Raw genomic sequence first — 19,536 nt, forward strand, 5'->3', positions numbered from 1 at the left:
ACCACTGCGCCATCGTGCCGCCCTAACTGATATGTCCCTGAATCCAATCATCACAATGTATCAAAGTAATGAAAAATATTGATATTTATATAGTTAGGTCCATAAGTGTTTGGGCAGTGATTATATTTTTATAATTTTGGCTCAGTGCGCCACCACAATGGATCTGAAATGAAGCAATTGAGATGTGATTGAAATGTAGACTTGCAGATTTAATTTAAGGTCATTTAACTTGCATGAGCCATTTTGAAAATACAGCCATTTTTATACATGATCCCGCCATTTTCAGGGACTAAAAAGGATTTGGACTAACATAATCATGAATATAAAATCTTTAGCAGCCAATGACTGCCTGAAGTTGGAGCCCACTGCCTTCTCCAAGTGCTAGATTTCCACCCTACTGACGTTTTGCCAGGCCTTTACTGCAGCTGTCTTCAGGTACTGCTTGTTTGTTGGACTTTCTGCCTTCAGTTTTGTGTTCAGCAAGTGAAAAGCATGTCCAATTGCTTTGAGGTCCATCAGCTGTCTTGGTCATTGAATAATATTCCACTTCTTCGCCTTGTAAAATAGGGATGAATGGATCAATACTAAAGTATTAATGCTTCAGATCCTGACCTTTTAATTTAAACATTGATATTCATATTAAAAGTATCAATACTGCACATTTTCAATGATATGCAAGATTATTAGAAATTATTTTTAAACAGCATTTGATGGTGAGAAGTGTGTCATATTCTGGAAAACAGGAGCTGCTTTTCCTTCTTTGTTTCTCATCACTTTACATTCACATTGGCAATGTAGTGGAAATGTGTACGTGAGGCATGTTTTACTTCACTGACTGAACAATAATGAAGAAAATGTGAGACCTGTCAGAAGACCGCACTTTACTGTAACAACACCACAAACTTAGTAAAACACATAAAAGTCAGTCACGTTGCCGAACACACAGAGTTATAAAAAAAAGCCTTCCATAAAGGCAGGCAATACCCAGACAATGTTAGTATTGTAATCTGATGTAAGGTTGTTCCAATATAGGAATATATTACATTTATAGCTTGATGAATGGACTTGCTCAAAACACATTTTCTAACTTAATTATATTTATTATATCCATTTTGTAAAAAAAATATTACTCAATATTATCTTTAAATCCTCATCCTACTAAAAGCAGTAGTCCAAACCATTACCCAGGCAACGGTATAGCCGCGTCTTCTCCTTTTACCTGTAGGTGTGCCTAGTATTAACTGTCTCGTAAAAAACGTTTTTCAGCAGTCCAAGTGTTGCACGCTCTTGACATTGATATGAGTGATGTTGAGGAGCCTCTCATCAGCAGTGATAATGAAGTGAATCTGTCTTCAGTCATTGAAATTGAAATGGTCAGCGAAGCCAGAAGTGAGTCAGATGAATCCAAAAGCTCAGTATTTGCATTATTATGATACTTTTTACATTTCTGACTGCATACGTTGAGTGTTTTGCACATTTTAGAGTAATAAACAAAAATGTAATTTTTTAGCCAAAAAATGCAATGCTAACGCTTGTTGTTGTTCCGCAGATTTGCAAGATTTGAACATGTTTAATAATTTCTGTTATTAAACAAGCAAAGTAGACCAATCTTGGACTCTATTATAATAGTCTATTAATGTAAAATCTTTAAAATGTGACTCTTTTTGTCCACAAATTCTGTAAGTTTTTACCGAAGATTAACCATTCTTGTAAGACTACACACTCTGGCTGCATAAGTATTGGGATTGGTACTCAGTATCACCTGGTATCGGATTGAAAAGAAAATGAGCAGTGTCGTCCATCACTACTGTAAAGCACTTGGTTTGATGTCACAGTATGATTTGGTTCATTGACCATCTGTACTGTCAAGCGATGTCCTATCAGTTTTGCAGCATTTATCTGAATCTAAGTAGACAGTATGGCCACTAAGGACACTTGAGAATTCATCCTGCAACTTTTATAAGCAATTATATCATCAATAAACACCAGTGACCCACTTCCATTTGCTGTGCCTCCGCCACGTTTCACAGATGATGTGGTATGCTACAGATCATGAGCCATTCCTTCCCTTCTCCATACTCTTCTCTATCCATCATTCTAGTACATATTCATCTTAATTTCATTTGCCCAAAGAAAACTGTTCCAAAACTGGGCTGTTTTTTTTTTTTTTTATATTTTCTGGCAAAGTCTAATCTGTCCTTCCTGTGCTTAAGGATTACCAAGGTTTGCACCTTGTGGCAAACCTTCTGTATTTACTTTCATGAAGTCTTCTCTTGATTGTAGACTTGTGGCAATGATAGGCCTCCCACCTAGAGAGTGTTCTTGGTTTGGCTAAATGTCATGAATTGTTTTTTCTTCACCAAGGAAACAATTCTGCGATCATCCAGGACAGTTGTCTTCCATGGTTTTCCAGGCCATCTGAGCTCACCAGTGCATTTCTTCTCTTTAAGAATGGAGCACATTGGTTAATTTGACACCATTCCTAGTGTTTCTGCTATCTCTCTAAATGGTCTGTTTTGTTTTCTCTGCATAATGATGGATTGTTTTACTTACACAGAGGGGTCTTTGGACCTCATATTGTGAGTTAATAGATACCGCTTCCAAATGCAAATTCCACACTTGGAATCACCTCCAGACCTTCTACGTGTTTAATAGTTAATGAAATAATGAGAGACCTGCTATGGAACAGCTTGCCAGTCAGATACAGTTTCTGTTTTTTAACTGAAAAATGAATGCTGTTTAAAACCAGCACTAAATGCAATTGCTACATGTGTTAGTGAATATCAAAATAATTCAGGATAATTTCATTCACATTAACTCTTCATTACATACAAATTAGTGCATGAAGGCGACATTAGCTGGTTAATAACACTTACGGAAAAGTAATATTTAATAAACAAGTCAAATTAACGCATACTTCTAATGTCACAATCAATTGATAGTTGAATTTCCCTGATCTTTCCTTTGCTCTTCAGACTTGTCCTAAGTACTGTTGGATAGGTACTCGTACTAAAAATTTTGACTTCAGTGTCAATACCAGCTTTTATACTGTACCTCAGTAGCAGTACCAAAATAGTTCCAAAGCAAATAACAGGCAATTCTTGTCTCATGCTGCTTCATTCCACCAGCTCGCAAACATACCCACTTCCCTGCTTTGTAGCACAATCTTCAGACTCCCTACTACACTGAACTCTGCACATCATTAACAGGAAGTCTGGAGTTTGAGGGTTGGGTGGATCGCTCCTTGCAGTCTCCACTGCATTTACACAAATATATATATATTGGAATACATAGAAACTTCCGCTGGGATTCCCCTAGGTGATGTACCCTAGAAATAATACATATAATTATTTCAGTAATCAAAGTGAGTTGAGCGGGTCTGCAATTTAGATTCCGCTCACACTGATTAATAACTGAGCTTGAAAACTACCATTTAATTCTGCTTCTGAATTTAATGTAATGCTGGTACCATACCATTTTAAAAATTATTTTTTTTTGTACATTTTCAGCATCAGTATACCATGCAACCCTAGTCCTAACTTTTAAGGATACCTTTCTGAAAAAAATGCATTATTATTACTAGTATTGCACTTGTCAATTTAAGATTATTACCTCAGAATTACTATAAAACAGACTGTGTTCTGTTGTTTATCAAGCTGCTTCACGTAACTGATCAGACTTTACCTACAGTATGCCTGTGTAACAATCCAGAATTTTTCTTCTTTCGGCTGCTCCCGTTAAGTGTTGCCACAGCAGATCATCTTTTTCCATATCTTTCTGTCCTCTGCATCTTGCTCTGTCACACCCATCACCTGTATGTCATCTCTCAGAATATCCATAAACCTTCTCTTAGGCCTTCCTCTTTTCCTCTTGCCTGGCAGCTCTGTCCTTAGCATTCTTCTCCCAACATACCCAGCATCTCTTCTCTGCACATGTCCAAACCAACACAATCTTGCTTCTCTGGCTTTGTCTCCAAACCCTCCAACCTGAGCTGACCCTCTAATGTACTCATTCTTAATTCTGTCCATCATCATCATCACACCCAATGCAAATTTTAACATCTTTAACTCTGCCACCTCCTGCTCTGTCTTCTGTGTTTTTGACAGCGCCACCGTCTCCAACCCATGCAACATAGCTAGTCTCATTACTGTCTTGTAGACCTTCCCTTTCGCTCTTGCTGGGACACGTCTATCACAAATCACTCCTGACACTCTTCTCCACCCACTTTTCCCTGCCTGCACTCTCTTCTTCACTTCTCTTCCACACTTCCTGTTACTCTGTAATGTTGATCCCAAGTATTTAAATTAATCCACCTTCGCAAACTGTCCTCCCTCCCCATTCCTCTGACCTCCTTCTCATTAAAACACATGTATTCTGTCTTGGTCCTACTCATCTTCATTCCTCTCTTCTCTATAGCATATCTCCACATCTCCAGGATCTCCTTGACCTGCTCCCTACACACGCTACAGATCACAATGTCATCCACAAACATCATAGTCCACAGGGACTCCTGTCTAATCTCATCTATCAATCTGTCCATGACCACTGCAAATAAGAGATGATCCCTGATGTAAACCCACCTCCAGCTTAAATGCAACAGACACTCCTACCACAGACCTCAACACTGTCTCATTTCCCTGTACACAAACCTGTACCACTTATACATACTTCTCTGCCACTCCCAACTTCCTCATGCCATACCACAACTCCTCTCTAGGCACTGTGTCATATATTTCCAGGTCCACACACACACAATGTAACTCCTTTGGACTGCAACATTACTTGTGACTAGAAACCGTTCAATTCACTTCCATGCCATCCAAATATGTGACATTTTTGCATCCACCACATTTGACACCTTTTACTTATACTTATTATATTAACATACATTACTTTAATTTTAAATGCATTACCAATAACATAAACAGTGTTTGAGGAATGTTTTTAAAACATTATCTAAATGAATTCAACTTTGAAATGAACATATGAAGCAGATCATTTCTGTGGGCAGGAACGTTCAATGGTGGAGCCCTTACAACATTGTCTACCTTATGTCAATGCAGGGATAGAAACTGCTCCCAAATATCCTGAACTGCATAAGTTAGTTATAAAATGGACTGCTGGTTGGATGCACATCTGTAGCAATGTTCAATACAATCAGGATTACTTTAAAGGCTCTGTTTATTTTTTGAGGCTATATATGGTGTTGTATTAAAAGGCAATTAATTTTGCCATCATTTCAACTGCCTCATTGAAATGCGCAACACTACAAGTTAAAATGACTGCAACTGACAGATGATTAGTCACATCATCACACTCTCAGTGCAGGAATTTTTTTTATTTCTAATCCAATTCTATAAACAGACAAAAGTGTTAGAAATGTTTGGGTTTTTTTTTTTTGCTCTGAAAGCACACTTGGATTTCACTGCTTTAGTTAACCATGGGATTTAAAAATAATTTCAAGCTCCATAGACATATATAAATTCAGATCCAAATAAGTAGAAAAATAACTCACAATTTAAATATTACATATCACATATGACCTGAGCCCAATGAAATGAGGTACATAACATTTTTATATCTTTTCTTCGCCTTGTGGTTTTTTTGTGATGAGAGCTGGGAAAATGTTCAATCTTATGTTTTCATGGTCACAAGAAAATTCCTGATGTAATGGGTCTGCACCAATCAATATCAAAACATCCATGAAACAAATCTCAGATTACTTGTGCTGCATACTCCAACAGTCGGGGACATAGTAACATCCCAAATACTTTTCTTTTTTTAACCTTTCCAAAGAATCTACTTGCATAAAGAATTCAAATTATATCAAGCCTTTGAAATGAGGACTGTATTTGCAAAAGTAGAAGCAAATGCTTTCTGTCTGCATCCAGGCCGCACTCATGAACAGTCTGTACAATGTCTCACTCTGTCTTTTAGTTTTTGTAAACTTGTTTGGTCTACGGTTATTTTTACTATTGTTTTAGAAATTGACAGAAAATATAACAAAGTTATTGTAAATAATCATTAATAATAAAATAAATGTATCTTAACATCTTATCTTTTTGTTTTTGTGGTCATTAATATTAATCAGCAGTGCAAAGCTTTTGTTTTTGACAAAGTTGGCAGTGTTTGGTAGCTTTTGCAATTCTTTAAAAAATAAATATGCACTTTGACACAAACAACTATTTGTAATTACTTATTAAAATCCCTAAATACAATATCTGAAGAATATAAAATATCACCTTTAGTTATGCCAAGTAAAAGCTCAGCATTTACTTTAATTAATAGGTCTATGATTATTCAAAATGATTCTGTGTGATCTCTGTTAGTAGTAACCCATATCCTATATCATACTCCACTTTGCAGCATTAGGTCTATGTCTATAAAAAATATTATACTATACAACTATGCTGTTCTGAGGCAACACTCAAATAAAATGCATTACATACAAAATAGATACAACTGGCTCACATAGTATGCTTTGTAAGGGGAGGCAAGTGCTAAGACGTATGTAGCTGAAATGATAGCACATTATTCATACTGGGTGACAAGCAGACAGCTATTGATTGATATGCTGATCAATGTTCATTTAAGAAAGGGTTTATATGGAAGAGTGTGAGAAGTATGGGTCACACAGTGAGTGTGTAAGTGTACTGATGTCATGTTACCAGAACTACAATAGTATCAAAATAGCATCTACAGTGGGGTAGACAATATGTCACAGCAGAGTACATAAATAAGTCTGCAATAAAGCTAAGTTTATAAGAAAAGGATGTGACTCAACTGGAAAATACTGAGCAACTGGTTGTGTATATGTGAAAAATAAATTAAGTTCCGGTTTAAGTAAGGATTAAAATAATCTCTAATCGGTAAGTAATATCATTGTGATATGTGCTTCAAATGGCTTAGCAGACTTAAAAGTATTTAACCCGTGCTAGAAAAAAATGTTTAACATACTGTCAAACAATATATGAGAATGTTTTTAAGCAGGAAGACAAGCTGCAGGAATAACCCAAGGATCTTCTCAAACGTAAACCTTTATCAAATGACAAACTACAGGAAAATAGTTCAAGCCAACATTCAGGCACAACATTCTTTTGTATAACAGATTATTTTCAGAATGTTCCAGTTACCTAAAGTAGGGACACGATGGACATGTAGAATGATCACAATGTTATTTAAATTAACTTGTTTTACACTGTTTAAACAAGATACAACTATTTTTGTAAAACTGAATTCACTCTGGTTTCTGTTCTGAAATTTGAACAGCCATCCAGCTATGAAATCTTTTCTTCACAGTCAGGCCATCTGGAGCAGTGTGCTGGGAAGTGTGCTTCATTAATCCTAGGACCACATATTTGTGATGCACGTGTGTCAGGGAATCACCTTCCTGGCTCTGTGGAGGTAAGCAGTGCCACCCTGGAATGAGAGGGGGCACTGTAACGGAGCCCTCACCTTCAGCCCACCCCTTCCAATCGAGATGAAATAAAAATATGCAGTTCCAAGAAGGTGGCAGCTCCTTCTGGAACCAAAAGGCAATGGAGTAACTCTGCTTTTGTTGTATGACTTTGGGGGCTAAAATATGCCTGATTATTGAGCCCAAGGCATCAAACTGACTTTAAACCTTCTGTTTCTTCAGCTTGATGCCTTACAATTATTTTCCTGGCTCCTTGCGGTCTGTCCACTGCTCACATACTCTAGTTCTGCTGATAATATTGATACTCTGCCTTTCTGTGCCACATCAGGCATTTGTTCCAAGATGTAAAAAACTAGCCTTAAAAGTCATTTTAAATGATGTTTGGCCTTCTCCAAGAAGCCCTCTCATGTTTTGAAGTGAGTATGTGTGAACCGACAGCTGAGAAATATAATCTACTTTTTTAAGAAATTTGTGCATCTTGAAAAACATACTAGTTTCTAATGAAAAAATACAAAGATACCCTTAGTCTCCATATCTATGGTTATATTTTTGGAGAACCTAAAACCGCTGGCACATTTCATAATTTTCTTTTGAAGTCATGCTAACCAGTGATGAACTTTTACATTTGTTTTGTTTTTTGTATTAGTTTGTTCTTATTCTTGGTGACCCCTTGAACAACAGACATCAAGATTTTCCCATCAATACAATGCACAGTCAACATAAGTTAACTTACTCTTACAAAACTGGCTGGAAACCATCCTTCTTCATCGTCAATCTGTCCCCACCACCAGTCCTTATTGGATGCATCTAGGACCTTGATGACGTCGCCAGCTTTAAACGCCAACTCCCGGTCGGCCATGGTGACGTGATCCCATACTGCCTCTGCACTGACGATAGAACCACCAGTGATCAGCTGTGGGGAATGAAAAAAGTAAGAGCGCTGTCAAAAATGTGTTGCCTGAAGTTAGTAGTCAAGAGTAACTCACTTTTGCCCTGAGGAAAAAAATATATGATTAGAGGTTAAGCTCCTTATTGTAATGGAGAGCAAAGCATTTGCATGAGAATCAGGGCAGCATTGACTAACAGGACAGTTTGGGTTGGGTATCATGAACCCCTGTGCTGAAGGTGTAAACCCAATTTCTGTCATTATTACTTTAAACTGAGAGCACTGAGAGTTGCCAGTGCCTATAGGGCAATGTGCAGCACCTACTAATTCTACAGTCAGTATTTACAATTTAAAAAATTACATCCATAGACAGCTTATTATAGATAACCTACAGCTCACATACTTCTACATTTTATCATTAATGATTTATAGGTAGGTACTACATAAATATAAAACTGATGAGCAGATAGTTATTGGCCCAATCCCTAAACTCAGGACCCATAATCAGCAGACAACATCCATAATCACATACAATTCTGCAAGATTTAGCTAATATGCACCATCTTCATGCATATCCATAAGCATCTGCACTTTAGCTGCCTCACTTCCTGTGACTTAGATGTCGCATGATTATTTAATTTAAATATTTAAAGGATCCCAAATCTCATTAAGATAAAGGAAAATGAGAACATCGGGTCAACCCACTTTTAACAGTTAAATGAACTTTATAGGCAGAATGGCCTCCTCATACTTGCTGTCCTCCATATATAGGGTGGTCCAGATCTAATCTAATCTGTGAATTTCCCATTAGGATTAATAAAATATCTATCTATCTATCTATCTATCTATCTATCTATCTATCTATCTATCTATCTATCTAATTATGCAATTAAGAAAAGGCGAACACATCGCACCAGCTGTTAGACTGAGAACCGTCTCCCCGCCATTTTGGAGTGCAGGGCAGGTGCTGCCTTCTATTGGCAACAAAAAGAAGTTTTTGTGAATTCTCTAAGTAATAAACTTAATGAGTTATAGCTTAATGAAAATTGCATAATTAGATCTGGACCACCCTATATTATGATGTAATCTCAACCTTACTAAAAAGGTACAAATGATTCAAAATGAACATTAACCCAAATAGACAAAAAGGATTTGTTAGTATTTTACACTTCCTTCTTCAATGGGTGGAAAATGTGCATCTTCCAGAGAAAGTGACTGACACTCAGGAAGGCAGCTCACATGGCAGAAACAGCATTGACAATGCCTGAACTGGACAGCAAGAGGCAATGACAAATGCAAAGTGGCAGGTATACATCCATGGCTTGTTTACTGTGACCTTGAGCAAGTCACTTTACTGGCCTGCAACTACTACATGTACATTTATCATGTTATCAGGAATGGGACTATAAAAATAAAGACCTGATGATACTAATTTATTTCCAGTCTTTAATGATGGATCAAAATTCTACAGCCTAACAAAGATATTTTTTTTCAAAGCTCAGAATTTGGCTATGACTAGCTAGAAAATGTAATTAGCAGCTGGTGTAGTTAAAATAAAAAAAATATTTCCTCTGGAAGTGCAAACAAGATAAAAGCACAATAAAAAGTCTTACTTTACTGCACTTTTTAAAATGATGAAAAGTGCACTGTCAAAATAGAAAACTAGATATGGCCTTTGATATTGACATTTAAATAAATTAAAATGCAATATATAAGCATTCTTAATCAACTGCACAATCAGAAATGTATTCAAAAGAAATGAATTGAAGCTGCCACTGAACTGTGTCTGCTTTCTCAAAGTCAATAATGCTGTGCAGCATCTTAATATTCAGTACCTATTAACAGCTTCCCTCCATCCCTTCAGCACTTCTGTACAGTCTTTTATTTTGTTCCACAAAACCCTTCTATTTCAGGTAACTTTCTTTATTTATTTGTCAGCATTCTACCTGTATCTTATATTCCTTATCTTTCATATTATTTCATCTTACATTCTTATCTTTCATGATATTATTCTTATCTTCCTTTTCTTTTTGTTCTTCCCTTGAACATCTCTCTGTATGTTTGTTCTTTCAAAAAGAAATTTGCTTTATGACATAACAGCAAATATGCCATATGACAGAAAACATCATACACATGTACATATTACATTCAAGGCAGCATAATCACAACTCTGGAGATCTTGGTTTGATTTTTAGATTGTTCCATCTATACATGTAATTTGAATGTTTAGAAGAATTTTTATTAAGTATTCAATTTTCCTCCATATTCCAAATCTATACTAATAAAAGGCAAAGCCCTCACTGACTGACTGACTCACTCACTCACTCACTCACTGACTCACTCATCACTAATTCTCCAACTTCCCGTGTAGGTAGAACGCTGAAATTTGGCAGGCTCATTCCTTATAGCTTACTTACAAAAGTTAAGCAGGTTTCATTTCGAAACTCTACATGTAACGGTCATAACGGTCGATAACGGTCAACAACGTCCGCCATGTTGAACTTCCTTATTTATGGCCCCATCTTCACGAAATTTGGTAGGCAGCTTCCCTGCGCTAACTGAAACCAATGTACGTACTTATTTCGGTGGTATGACACCACTGTCGGCCGCCATATTGAACTTTCCAACATCACTAATTCTCCAACTTCCCGTGTAGGTAGAAGGCTGAAATTTGGCAGGCTCATTCCTTACAGCTTACTTACAACAGTTAAGCAGGTTTCATTTTGAAATTCTACGCGTAACGGTCGTAACGGTCATAACGGTCGACAACGTCCGCCATGTTGAACTTTCTTATTTATGGCCCCATCTTCACGAAATTTGGTAGGCGGCTTCCCTGCGTTAACCGAAACCAATGTATGTACTTATTTCAGTGGTATGACGCCACTGTCGGCCACCATAATGAACTTTCCAACGTTTTTGTTACTTATGGGTCCCTCTGAAAGAAATTTGGTACGCGGGTTCCCAACGCTAACTGAATCCTACTTACATACATATATACGTCCATAGCCTGCTGTGAGGCAGCGTTGGGCCCCCAATCCCAACGCCTCCCACATTGTTGGCTGCCTGCCTATATAATGCCATCCGTCGCTCCAGTCTCTACATTCCCTTTCTTGCTTCGCCACGGGATTCACGTCTCCCTGCTGATAACTACAGCCTTTTTATTTAATCCATGGCTTCACCGCTGTTTTATTGTTCATTTATTACGATTATAGTTATTGTGTAGGTATTTTAGACGTACTTTACATTGTTCAGGTACCCATTTCCTTTATCATTCCAACCGTACCCCTATTAACATATCTATCCAGGTGATCACCATCGATCAAAGAACTGTCACTTACCGAGTGGTTTCCATGCCCGGAGATGGCACCTGCCTTTTCCATTCTTTTTGTTACATATTGCACGGCCATATCAGGCTTACTCTTGATACATTGTGTCTTATGTATTGAATGACTGGGACAGGTTCAAGGTGTGGACTGATGACGGTACAGGAGATAATTATACTACACAGGAGCACTATAAGAGTGAAATGCTTAAGGCCTTCACCTATGGTTCTGCATGTAAATTGATGGCTGCTGCTGAATTGTTCGGTTGTCACTTTCAAGTGTACCGAAATGACCAAATATTTTACACCTTTGGACAACCGCCAATGCCTCTTAAACATCTTAGATTCACAGGTGACGATTTCAGTAGTGGACACTTTGATGTTTATGGATGTTTAAACTCTCAAAAGCTGGATGCAAAGTTATCGATGAAACCGGTTGTATGCTTACAACACTTGACAGATGCCGAATGTCACTTCAACACAACAAGTCCAGCAAATACTGTCATAATTGAAACAAACCATGAAACTCAAACCGATTATGAAAGCAGCGCTCCAAGCTGTGAGATTTAAGACAAGATTGCTTTTTACATGGCCAACTGTACGTTGCATGCTCAAGAGTAAGCTCAGCGCACAGCTTGGTCATATTACAACCGAAGGGCCGATATTACAATGTGGTATACAAAGAGATCCTTAACAAATAATTATTGGTATATTTTCCCTCAGTTTACAAAGGTTTAATTTTCTTCTTAATAAAAATTTTAAGGCAGTACTTCGCCACTGCGAATCGCGGGTATTTTGCTAGTCATGCATATTAAGCATCAATCATATTGACCTGATTCAAATGAGTCTGAGTGTGTGCTCTATGATGGACTTGCTTCCTGTTCTGGTTTGCTTCTACATTGCTGGTGGTCCTACTAGATGGATGAATGATAAGGCCATGTCACATTAGACAACGTTTTAAGTGATTGTCATTACCTTCATTTATACAATCTTAGCTAGTCAGAGGCAGTTGGGGGTGCACTCCTGTGAAAACTACTGAGTAATGGAAGATGCCCAGTGACTCAGTTCAACTAGTCCATGGCTCACTCTTTAGTCATAGTAGCAGGCTCTGTGTGCATGAGAGATGACAAACAATGTATGCCAGAAGTATAATACATTTAATACAGTGAAAAGGATGAGGAATGCAGGTGTTTTGGACCTGACAAACAGAAGATACCGTCATATGTCTAATGGCTTATGTACCATGAAAGAATGAAAAAAAGGGCAGCGGTTATTGCTGAACTCACCATACCTGTTAACCCTCTGTACAACACAGGTTCTGCTAGATCGCACTTTATTTAGCTGTCAGGAAAAGAGGCAAGCACAACTGTGATGGAAAGTCAGCATACACAGTCGCTAAATCTGACCTGTCCAACGATATAAACTGGCATGGATCAGCAACAAGATCTGCAACATCAGTCAGTAAACCTGACACAACCTACATGACCAGATCCTGTATAATGTGATATTGGCTTTACATTCAACAGTGAACTACAATAAATATCAAAAATTGCAGACTTCAGTCTCCCAGATTTCTGTTACATTATGCAAAGGCAGAGTAACACTTTCAAGGTATCATTATGTACATCTGAGATTTTGTAAAAAAAAACATTTTTGTTTAAAAGAGACATTATTTTATTTTCATTAAAACAGATTTAAGTGATCGATCTTCCTCTTTTTACACATTTCAATAACACATATGTCAAGAGCCACATAAAATCAGAATCTGAAGCATTGATGAGTAGTTTATCTAAGCAACACTCTGAATAATAAAATCATTTAATTATACTTCAAATGTATCTCTTTCAGTTCTATGTTATATGTCCAAAAGACAAAACCTTTAGAAATGACAGAAATATCAAACAAAAACAGAATATTCTCATGGTTGGTGGTGTCCTTTACAGTTTCTGAATATTTCACATTTTTTGCATTCATGCTGTTCTATTTTCAAATTTAAAGCTTTGTTGCTTTAAAAGTTTCAACAATGTCAATTTTACACGACAGTACAAACAGATGTGCAATAACAGAAGATTAAGTGATAAAACCAAAAGTAAGATGTTTCATGAGGCTGAAAAGTAATGGCTACATTTAGTTAAGATTCACTGCTATGTAGAGCATTGACTCTGAGGCCAGGCATCTTGATTCAGTGAGGTCTCTCTCCTACAACACGGATATTTCACATTGCACAAGACAGATGTGGGAATACCTAAAAACTCACACATGTATAACAACAAGCACAACATCGACATTTCCTTATATAACACATTTTCATACAAGCAATGTAGCTCAAAGTGCTTTACAAGACTACAAAAAGATATTTATATGAAAAACAAAAAGGAATAGACAATAATATTAAAGAATAAAAAACAAAGGGAAAAGGTAAGGTCAAATGGCCGAGAGGACAGAAAGAAACAAAAACAAAAAAAAAAACAGCTTGAGAAAAAAATAAAATCTGCAGGGGATCCAAGGCCAAAAAGACCAGCCAGTCCCCACTGTATACCATACAGTTATAATTTGTGTCAATTTGTACTTTACAGAATCTTTTCAAACTAAGTTTATATGGCAAAGAGAAAATCTTTGTAGCTTTGTAGGTGTGCCTAATATACTGTACATTTAGAACATCTGGCCTCTTTTGGGGAAGGTGATTACAATGCTCAACTGGGACACCACCTCCAGATTCTTTACCGATTATTATTAGCAGTAAGTTTTTAAAAGATGTTTGTGCAGTTTAAGGCATGACCAAAACAAACACCATATTCAAATATTAGACTGTATACCAAACATTAATGGCCAACATTTTTGCCATGTTGTATAAATCTGAGAATGTAACTTCTGAACTCACTGATAGAGAGCAGTGCTGAGCTGTGAACTGACCACTATTTCGTGTAATGTCTACTAAGACACACAGGATATACAATGACCAGATACACAATAGTGGCCTAAATAAATACTGATTATGTTTTGATAACAAAGCAGTGAATGACATATGGTGACATTCAACTGTCATCTATAGAAGAATGTTCGTTGCATTACATGTTGCCTGAAAAGGACCTGTACAAGACCTGCATGTACTTGTCATGGCAAAAAAACTAAAAGACACAATGTTAGTCTCTAATACTGATGCCTTTCATGAACTTCTGGAAGAAGGGTCCACAGTTTTGTCTGAGTGCTAATAACCCGAGACAGTGGCCTGAGGCATTTGCAGAGAAGCCTTGGATGGACTTTGCTGAGCCATGTAGAATGGCTTTTGAATATTATCCAAGAAGTTTCTGGCAAACCATTCAATAGCTAAGGTGAAGAAGGTAAGACATTACCAGCTCTTTTTTAAGCAAGGATAGAAAAATGTTGCTTTCAACTGAGAAGAAACTCCTTATCTTGGCAGGCAAATCATCGTCAGTACTAGAACCTTCTGGTAGAAATGGGTCAATTTCTGTGGCTGACATTACCACAGAGGTTGACAAGCTTCAAGGTACCTAGGCCACAGGAGATGATGAGTCACAGACTTAAATACAGAAGACTGCACTATTTGTATGCCCTGCTTGATGTCCCTGGATAATAAAGGCAGAATTTCTAACCTGGCAGACTAGAACAGAAGTTCAAAAGGAGAGCAGGGAGTGTTTTCCAATTATTGATGCATGACAACCCTAATACACCTCAAGAAAGTATGTGATAAGGTGCTAAAAAGGCCACTCCAATCAATATTTGAAATTATGACTTAGATGAAGGAATATAGATTCTCCTGAGCCAAAACTTTGTGATTATACAGATATTTGGGAGAAATGGGAAACTGTAAATCCAATCTTTATAAGATTGTCAGGGGGTGGCACGGTGGCGCAGTGGGTAGCGCTGCTGCCAATCTTTATAAGATTGTCAGTTAGGAGACCCGGGTTCGCTTCCCGGGTCCTCCCTGCATAGAGTTTGCACGTTCTCCACATGCCTGCGTGGGTTTCCTCTGGGTGCTCCGGTTTCCTCCCACAATCCAAAGACATGAAGGTTAAGTGCATTGGCGATTCTAAATTGTCCCTAGTGTGTGGGCACCCTGCCCAGGATTTGTTTCTTGCCTTGCACCCTGTGAGAGCATTTAATGTTGTAATGACATTGATTTGAAGTAAAGGCAAGGTTGTGTTATATTGATATTTTTAGGTCAAATCGCCTAATTCAGGTTTAGGACTCCACAAAGTGTCTATTTTGTCTCACCACGTGTTTGCAATATTTATATAAGGTATAAAGGACTAAATAAGATTTGAAAAGTATGTAGTTTTGGGAGGACAAGGGTTGAATCTGTTGTTTGCAGATGATGTTTCTCTTATGTCTGCATTTTCAATGTAAACCACTGCAGACTAAATTTGGAGTGATTGATGTAAATTTAAGATGTAAATTTGAACCTGTTAATCTGATATCATGATTCTGTTCTGAAAGGTTTTGAGAGCAGCAGTAATCTGCTTAGCAGAGTTAAAGTATCTCAGGGTTCTTTTCAGAAGTGTGGGTACTGTGATTTGTTCAGTAGTGAATGTAGTGGGATGATGTACTATATTGGATTGTAGTACTGAAGCAGAAATTGAGACTTATGGCATTTTTTTCAATTTGCTGGTAAATCTACATCCTCATTTTCATTTATTCTTAAGCTGCATTTAACATGCTGACCTCTCTCCCAGCATGTTTATGTACTGAACACTTGGTGTGAATATCAATCTTACTCAAACATGGCAATCTGCATTCAAAACCTTCCCCTGTTGTTTCACTGGGTGGTTTTAAATGATGTTCATACTAAACAAGGATATGAGGCACGACTTGTTAAAAATTTAAAATAGTCACAAAGATTTAAAAGTATGAAGAAAATTGTAGCAAGATTCAGCTGTATTATCCAAATGTAAGAGTTGGGTGCGCTTATTCAAAACAGACATCACCCCCTGAAGCAAGTATTTATGTACCGATTATCTAAATTTAAATAAGTTTAAATATTCATGCCACTTGAAAAATAAATCAATTTTACTTAATAAAAGCCCTTTAAAGATTAATGATAAAAGACGCAATTTTTGAAAGTTGAAATAAGTTAAATCTGATAGTCAGTTTCAATACCAGTGTATACATTTGGGCTGTAACATCTTGACATACTTTTGATATCAACTGCTGTCAGTTTTTGGTATGAGATGAAGTTATTCAATCTGTAAAACTGATATATATATATATATATATATATATATATATATATATATATATATATATATATATATATATATATATACAGTGGTGTGAAAACTATTTGCCCCTTCCTGATTTCTTATTCTTTTGCATGTTTGTCACACAAAATGTTTCTGATCATCAAACACATTTAACCATTAGTCAAATATAACACAAGTAAACACAAAATGCAGTTTTTAAATGATGGTTTTATTATTTAGGGAGAAAAAATCCAAACCTACATGGCCCTGTGTAAAAAAGTAATTGCCCCTGAACCTAATAACTGGTTGGGCCACCCTTAGCAGTAATAACTGCAATCAAGCGTTTGCGATAACTTGCAATGAGTCTTTTACAGCGCTCTGGAGGAATTTTGGCCCACTCATCTTTGCAGAATTGTTGTAATTCAGCTTTATTTGAGGGTTTTCTAGCATGAATCGCCTTTTTAAGGTCATGCCATAGCATCTCAATTGGATTCAGGTCAGGACTTTGACTAGGCCACTCCAAAGTCTTCATTTTGTTTTTCTTCAGCCATTCAGAGGTGGATTTGCTGGTGTGTTTTGGGTCATTGTCCTGTTGCAGCACCCAAGATCGCTTCAGCTTGAGTTGACGAACAGATGGCGGACATTCTCCTTCAGGATTTTTGGTAGACAGTAGAATTCATGGTTCCATCTATCACAGCAAGCCTTCCAGGTCCTGAAGCAGCAAAACAACCCCAGACCATCACACTACCACCACCATATTTTACTGTTGGTATGATGTTCTTTTTCTGAAATGCTGTGTTCCTTTTACGCCAGATGTAACGGGACATTTGCCTTCCAAAAAGTTCAACTTTTGTCTCATCAGTCCACAAGGTATTTTCCCAAAAGTCTTGGCAATCATTGAGATGTTTCTTAGCAAAACTGAAACGAGCCCTAATGTTCTTTTTGCTTAACAGTGGTTTGCGTCTTGGAAATCTGCCATGCAGGCCGTTTTTGCCCAGTCTCTTTCTTATGGTGGAGTCGTGAACACTGACCTTAATTGAGGCAAGTGAGGCCTGCAGTTCTTTAGACGTTGTCCTGGGGTCTTTGTGACCTCTCAGATGAGTCGTCTCTGCGCTCTTGGGGTAATTTTGGTTGGCCGCCACTCCTGGGAAGGTTCACCACTGTTCCATGTTTTTGCCATTTGTGGATAATGGCTCTCACTGTGGTTCGCTGGAGTCCCAAAGCTTTAGAAATGGCTTTATAACCTTTACCAGACTGATAGATCTCAATGACTTCTGTTCTCATTTGTTCCTGAATTTCTTTGGATCTTGGCATGATGTCTAGCTTTTGAGGTGCTTTTGGTCTACTTCTCTGTGTCAGGCAGCTCCTATTTAAGTGATTTCTTGATTGAAACAGGTGTGGCAGTAATCAGACCTGGGGTGGCTACGGAAATTGAACTCAGGTGTGATACACCACAGTTAGGTTATTTTTAACAAGGGGCAATTACTTTTTCACACAGGGCCATGTAGGTTTGGATTTTTTTCTCCCTAAATAATAAAACCATCATTTTAAAACTGCATTTTGTGTTTACTTGTGTTATATTTGACTAATGGTTAAATGTGTTTGATGATCAGAAACATTTTGTGTGACAAACATGCAAAAGAATAAGAAATCAGGAAGGGGCAAATAGTTTTCACACCACTGTATATATATATATATATATATATATATATATATATATATATATATATATATATATATATATATATATATATATATATATATATATATAGTATATCAGGTGAGTTTTACAAAAAATATACATCTTTTACTTTGAAAACTCACTTGTACAATTTAGAACATTATCTTCTCATGAAGATGATTTGGGACAATACTATATTTTCCCAGGAATGGACATTCTGGCAAACTGAATCCAACCAGAAGAACTAAAATCAAGTTTCAGAGAACTCCAGAAAATCAAGCCACCTACAGATGTGGTCATGTCTTGCCTACTGTAAGCAGAAATAACTCAATGATCTGAGAAACAGTGTGTAAAAGTATAATTAGTGGAACTACAGTACCAAGGAAAAAGGAATTCTCACCACATATGACACCACTACTACTTCTGTTCTACTGCTACTACTATTAGTACTAAGAAAAGCAATTTTTTTCATGTGTTTCCCAAAAGAAACAGAATAATTCTCGAGACACCTAAAAAATGTAATTGGGGCAGATGTGTCAAAAGGGAGTCCAATTATGCTACATAGATCCTGTTAAGGCCTGTAAATACTGCAAAAAACACAAAAATAAAAGAATATTATAGAAGGAAACAAAGACCCCAACTGATTCCAGACAGAATGTCAGGAGAATGTCTGGTAATTTGTCCATCACAGAAAGCTGGAACTCAACTAGGTCAAGCAACAAAGTCTAAAATAGAATAGCTAGAGAAATTTAAAGTCTATAAAATAAGATGGCTAAAAAGGATTTTTAATATTTTGGGATGTTCAAATCAAAGTCCGGAATTAAACCATTGCAAATGTTCTGGCAGAGTTTGAAATAAGAATTTTTGTCCTTCAAAGCACTATGATGATAGTGTTGAAGAGGTTTAGCACAAAGGAATAGCTCCAAATTCACTCATATGGCAAAATATGAAGCTAAAATAAAAAGGCATGAAGCAATGTGAAGAAATGTGGGCGAACAAGTTACTGACAGTATAAGATTATTTTGTTTT

At 37.0% G+C, this 19,536-nt stretch overlaps 1 protein-coding gene across 6 annotated transcripts in view; it reads right to left on the reverse strand.

Moving 5' to 3' along the window:
* Positions 1–19,536, reverse strand: part of arhgef9a (Cdc42 guanine nucleotide exchange factor (GEF) 9a) — a 147,888-nt gene that overhangs the window by 24,419 nt on the left and 103,933 nt on the right. For all 6 annotated transcript variants that reach the window (XM_039766324.1, XM_039766322.1, XM_039766321.1 and 3 more), the window contains one exon: positions 8,151–8,330. In XM_039766324.1, the coding sequence (XP_039622258.1) occupies positions 8,151–8,330 (180 nt within the window). The remainder of the gene's footprint in view (positions 1–8,150; positions 8,331–19,536) is intronic.

Source organism: Polypterus senegalus, chromosome 10 (genome assembly GCF_016835505.1).
Source record: "Polypterus senegalus isolate Bchr_013 chromosome 10, ASM1683550v1, whole genome shotgun sequence".
NCBI lineage: Eukaryota > Metazoa > Chordata > Cladistia > Polypteriformes > Polypteridae > Polypterus > Polypterus senegalus.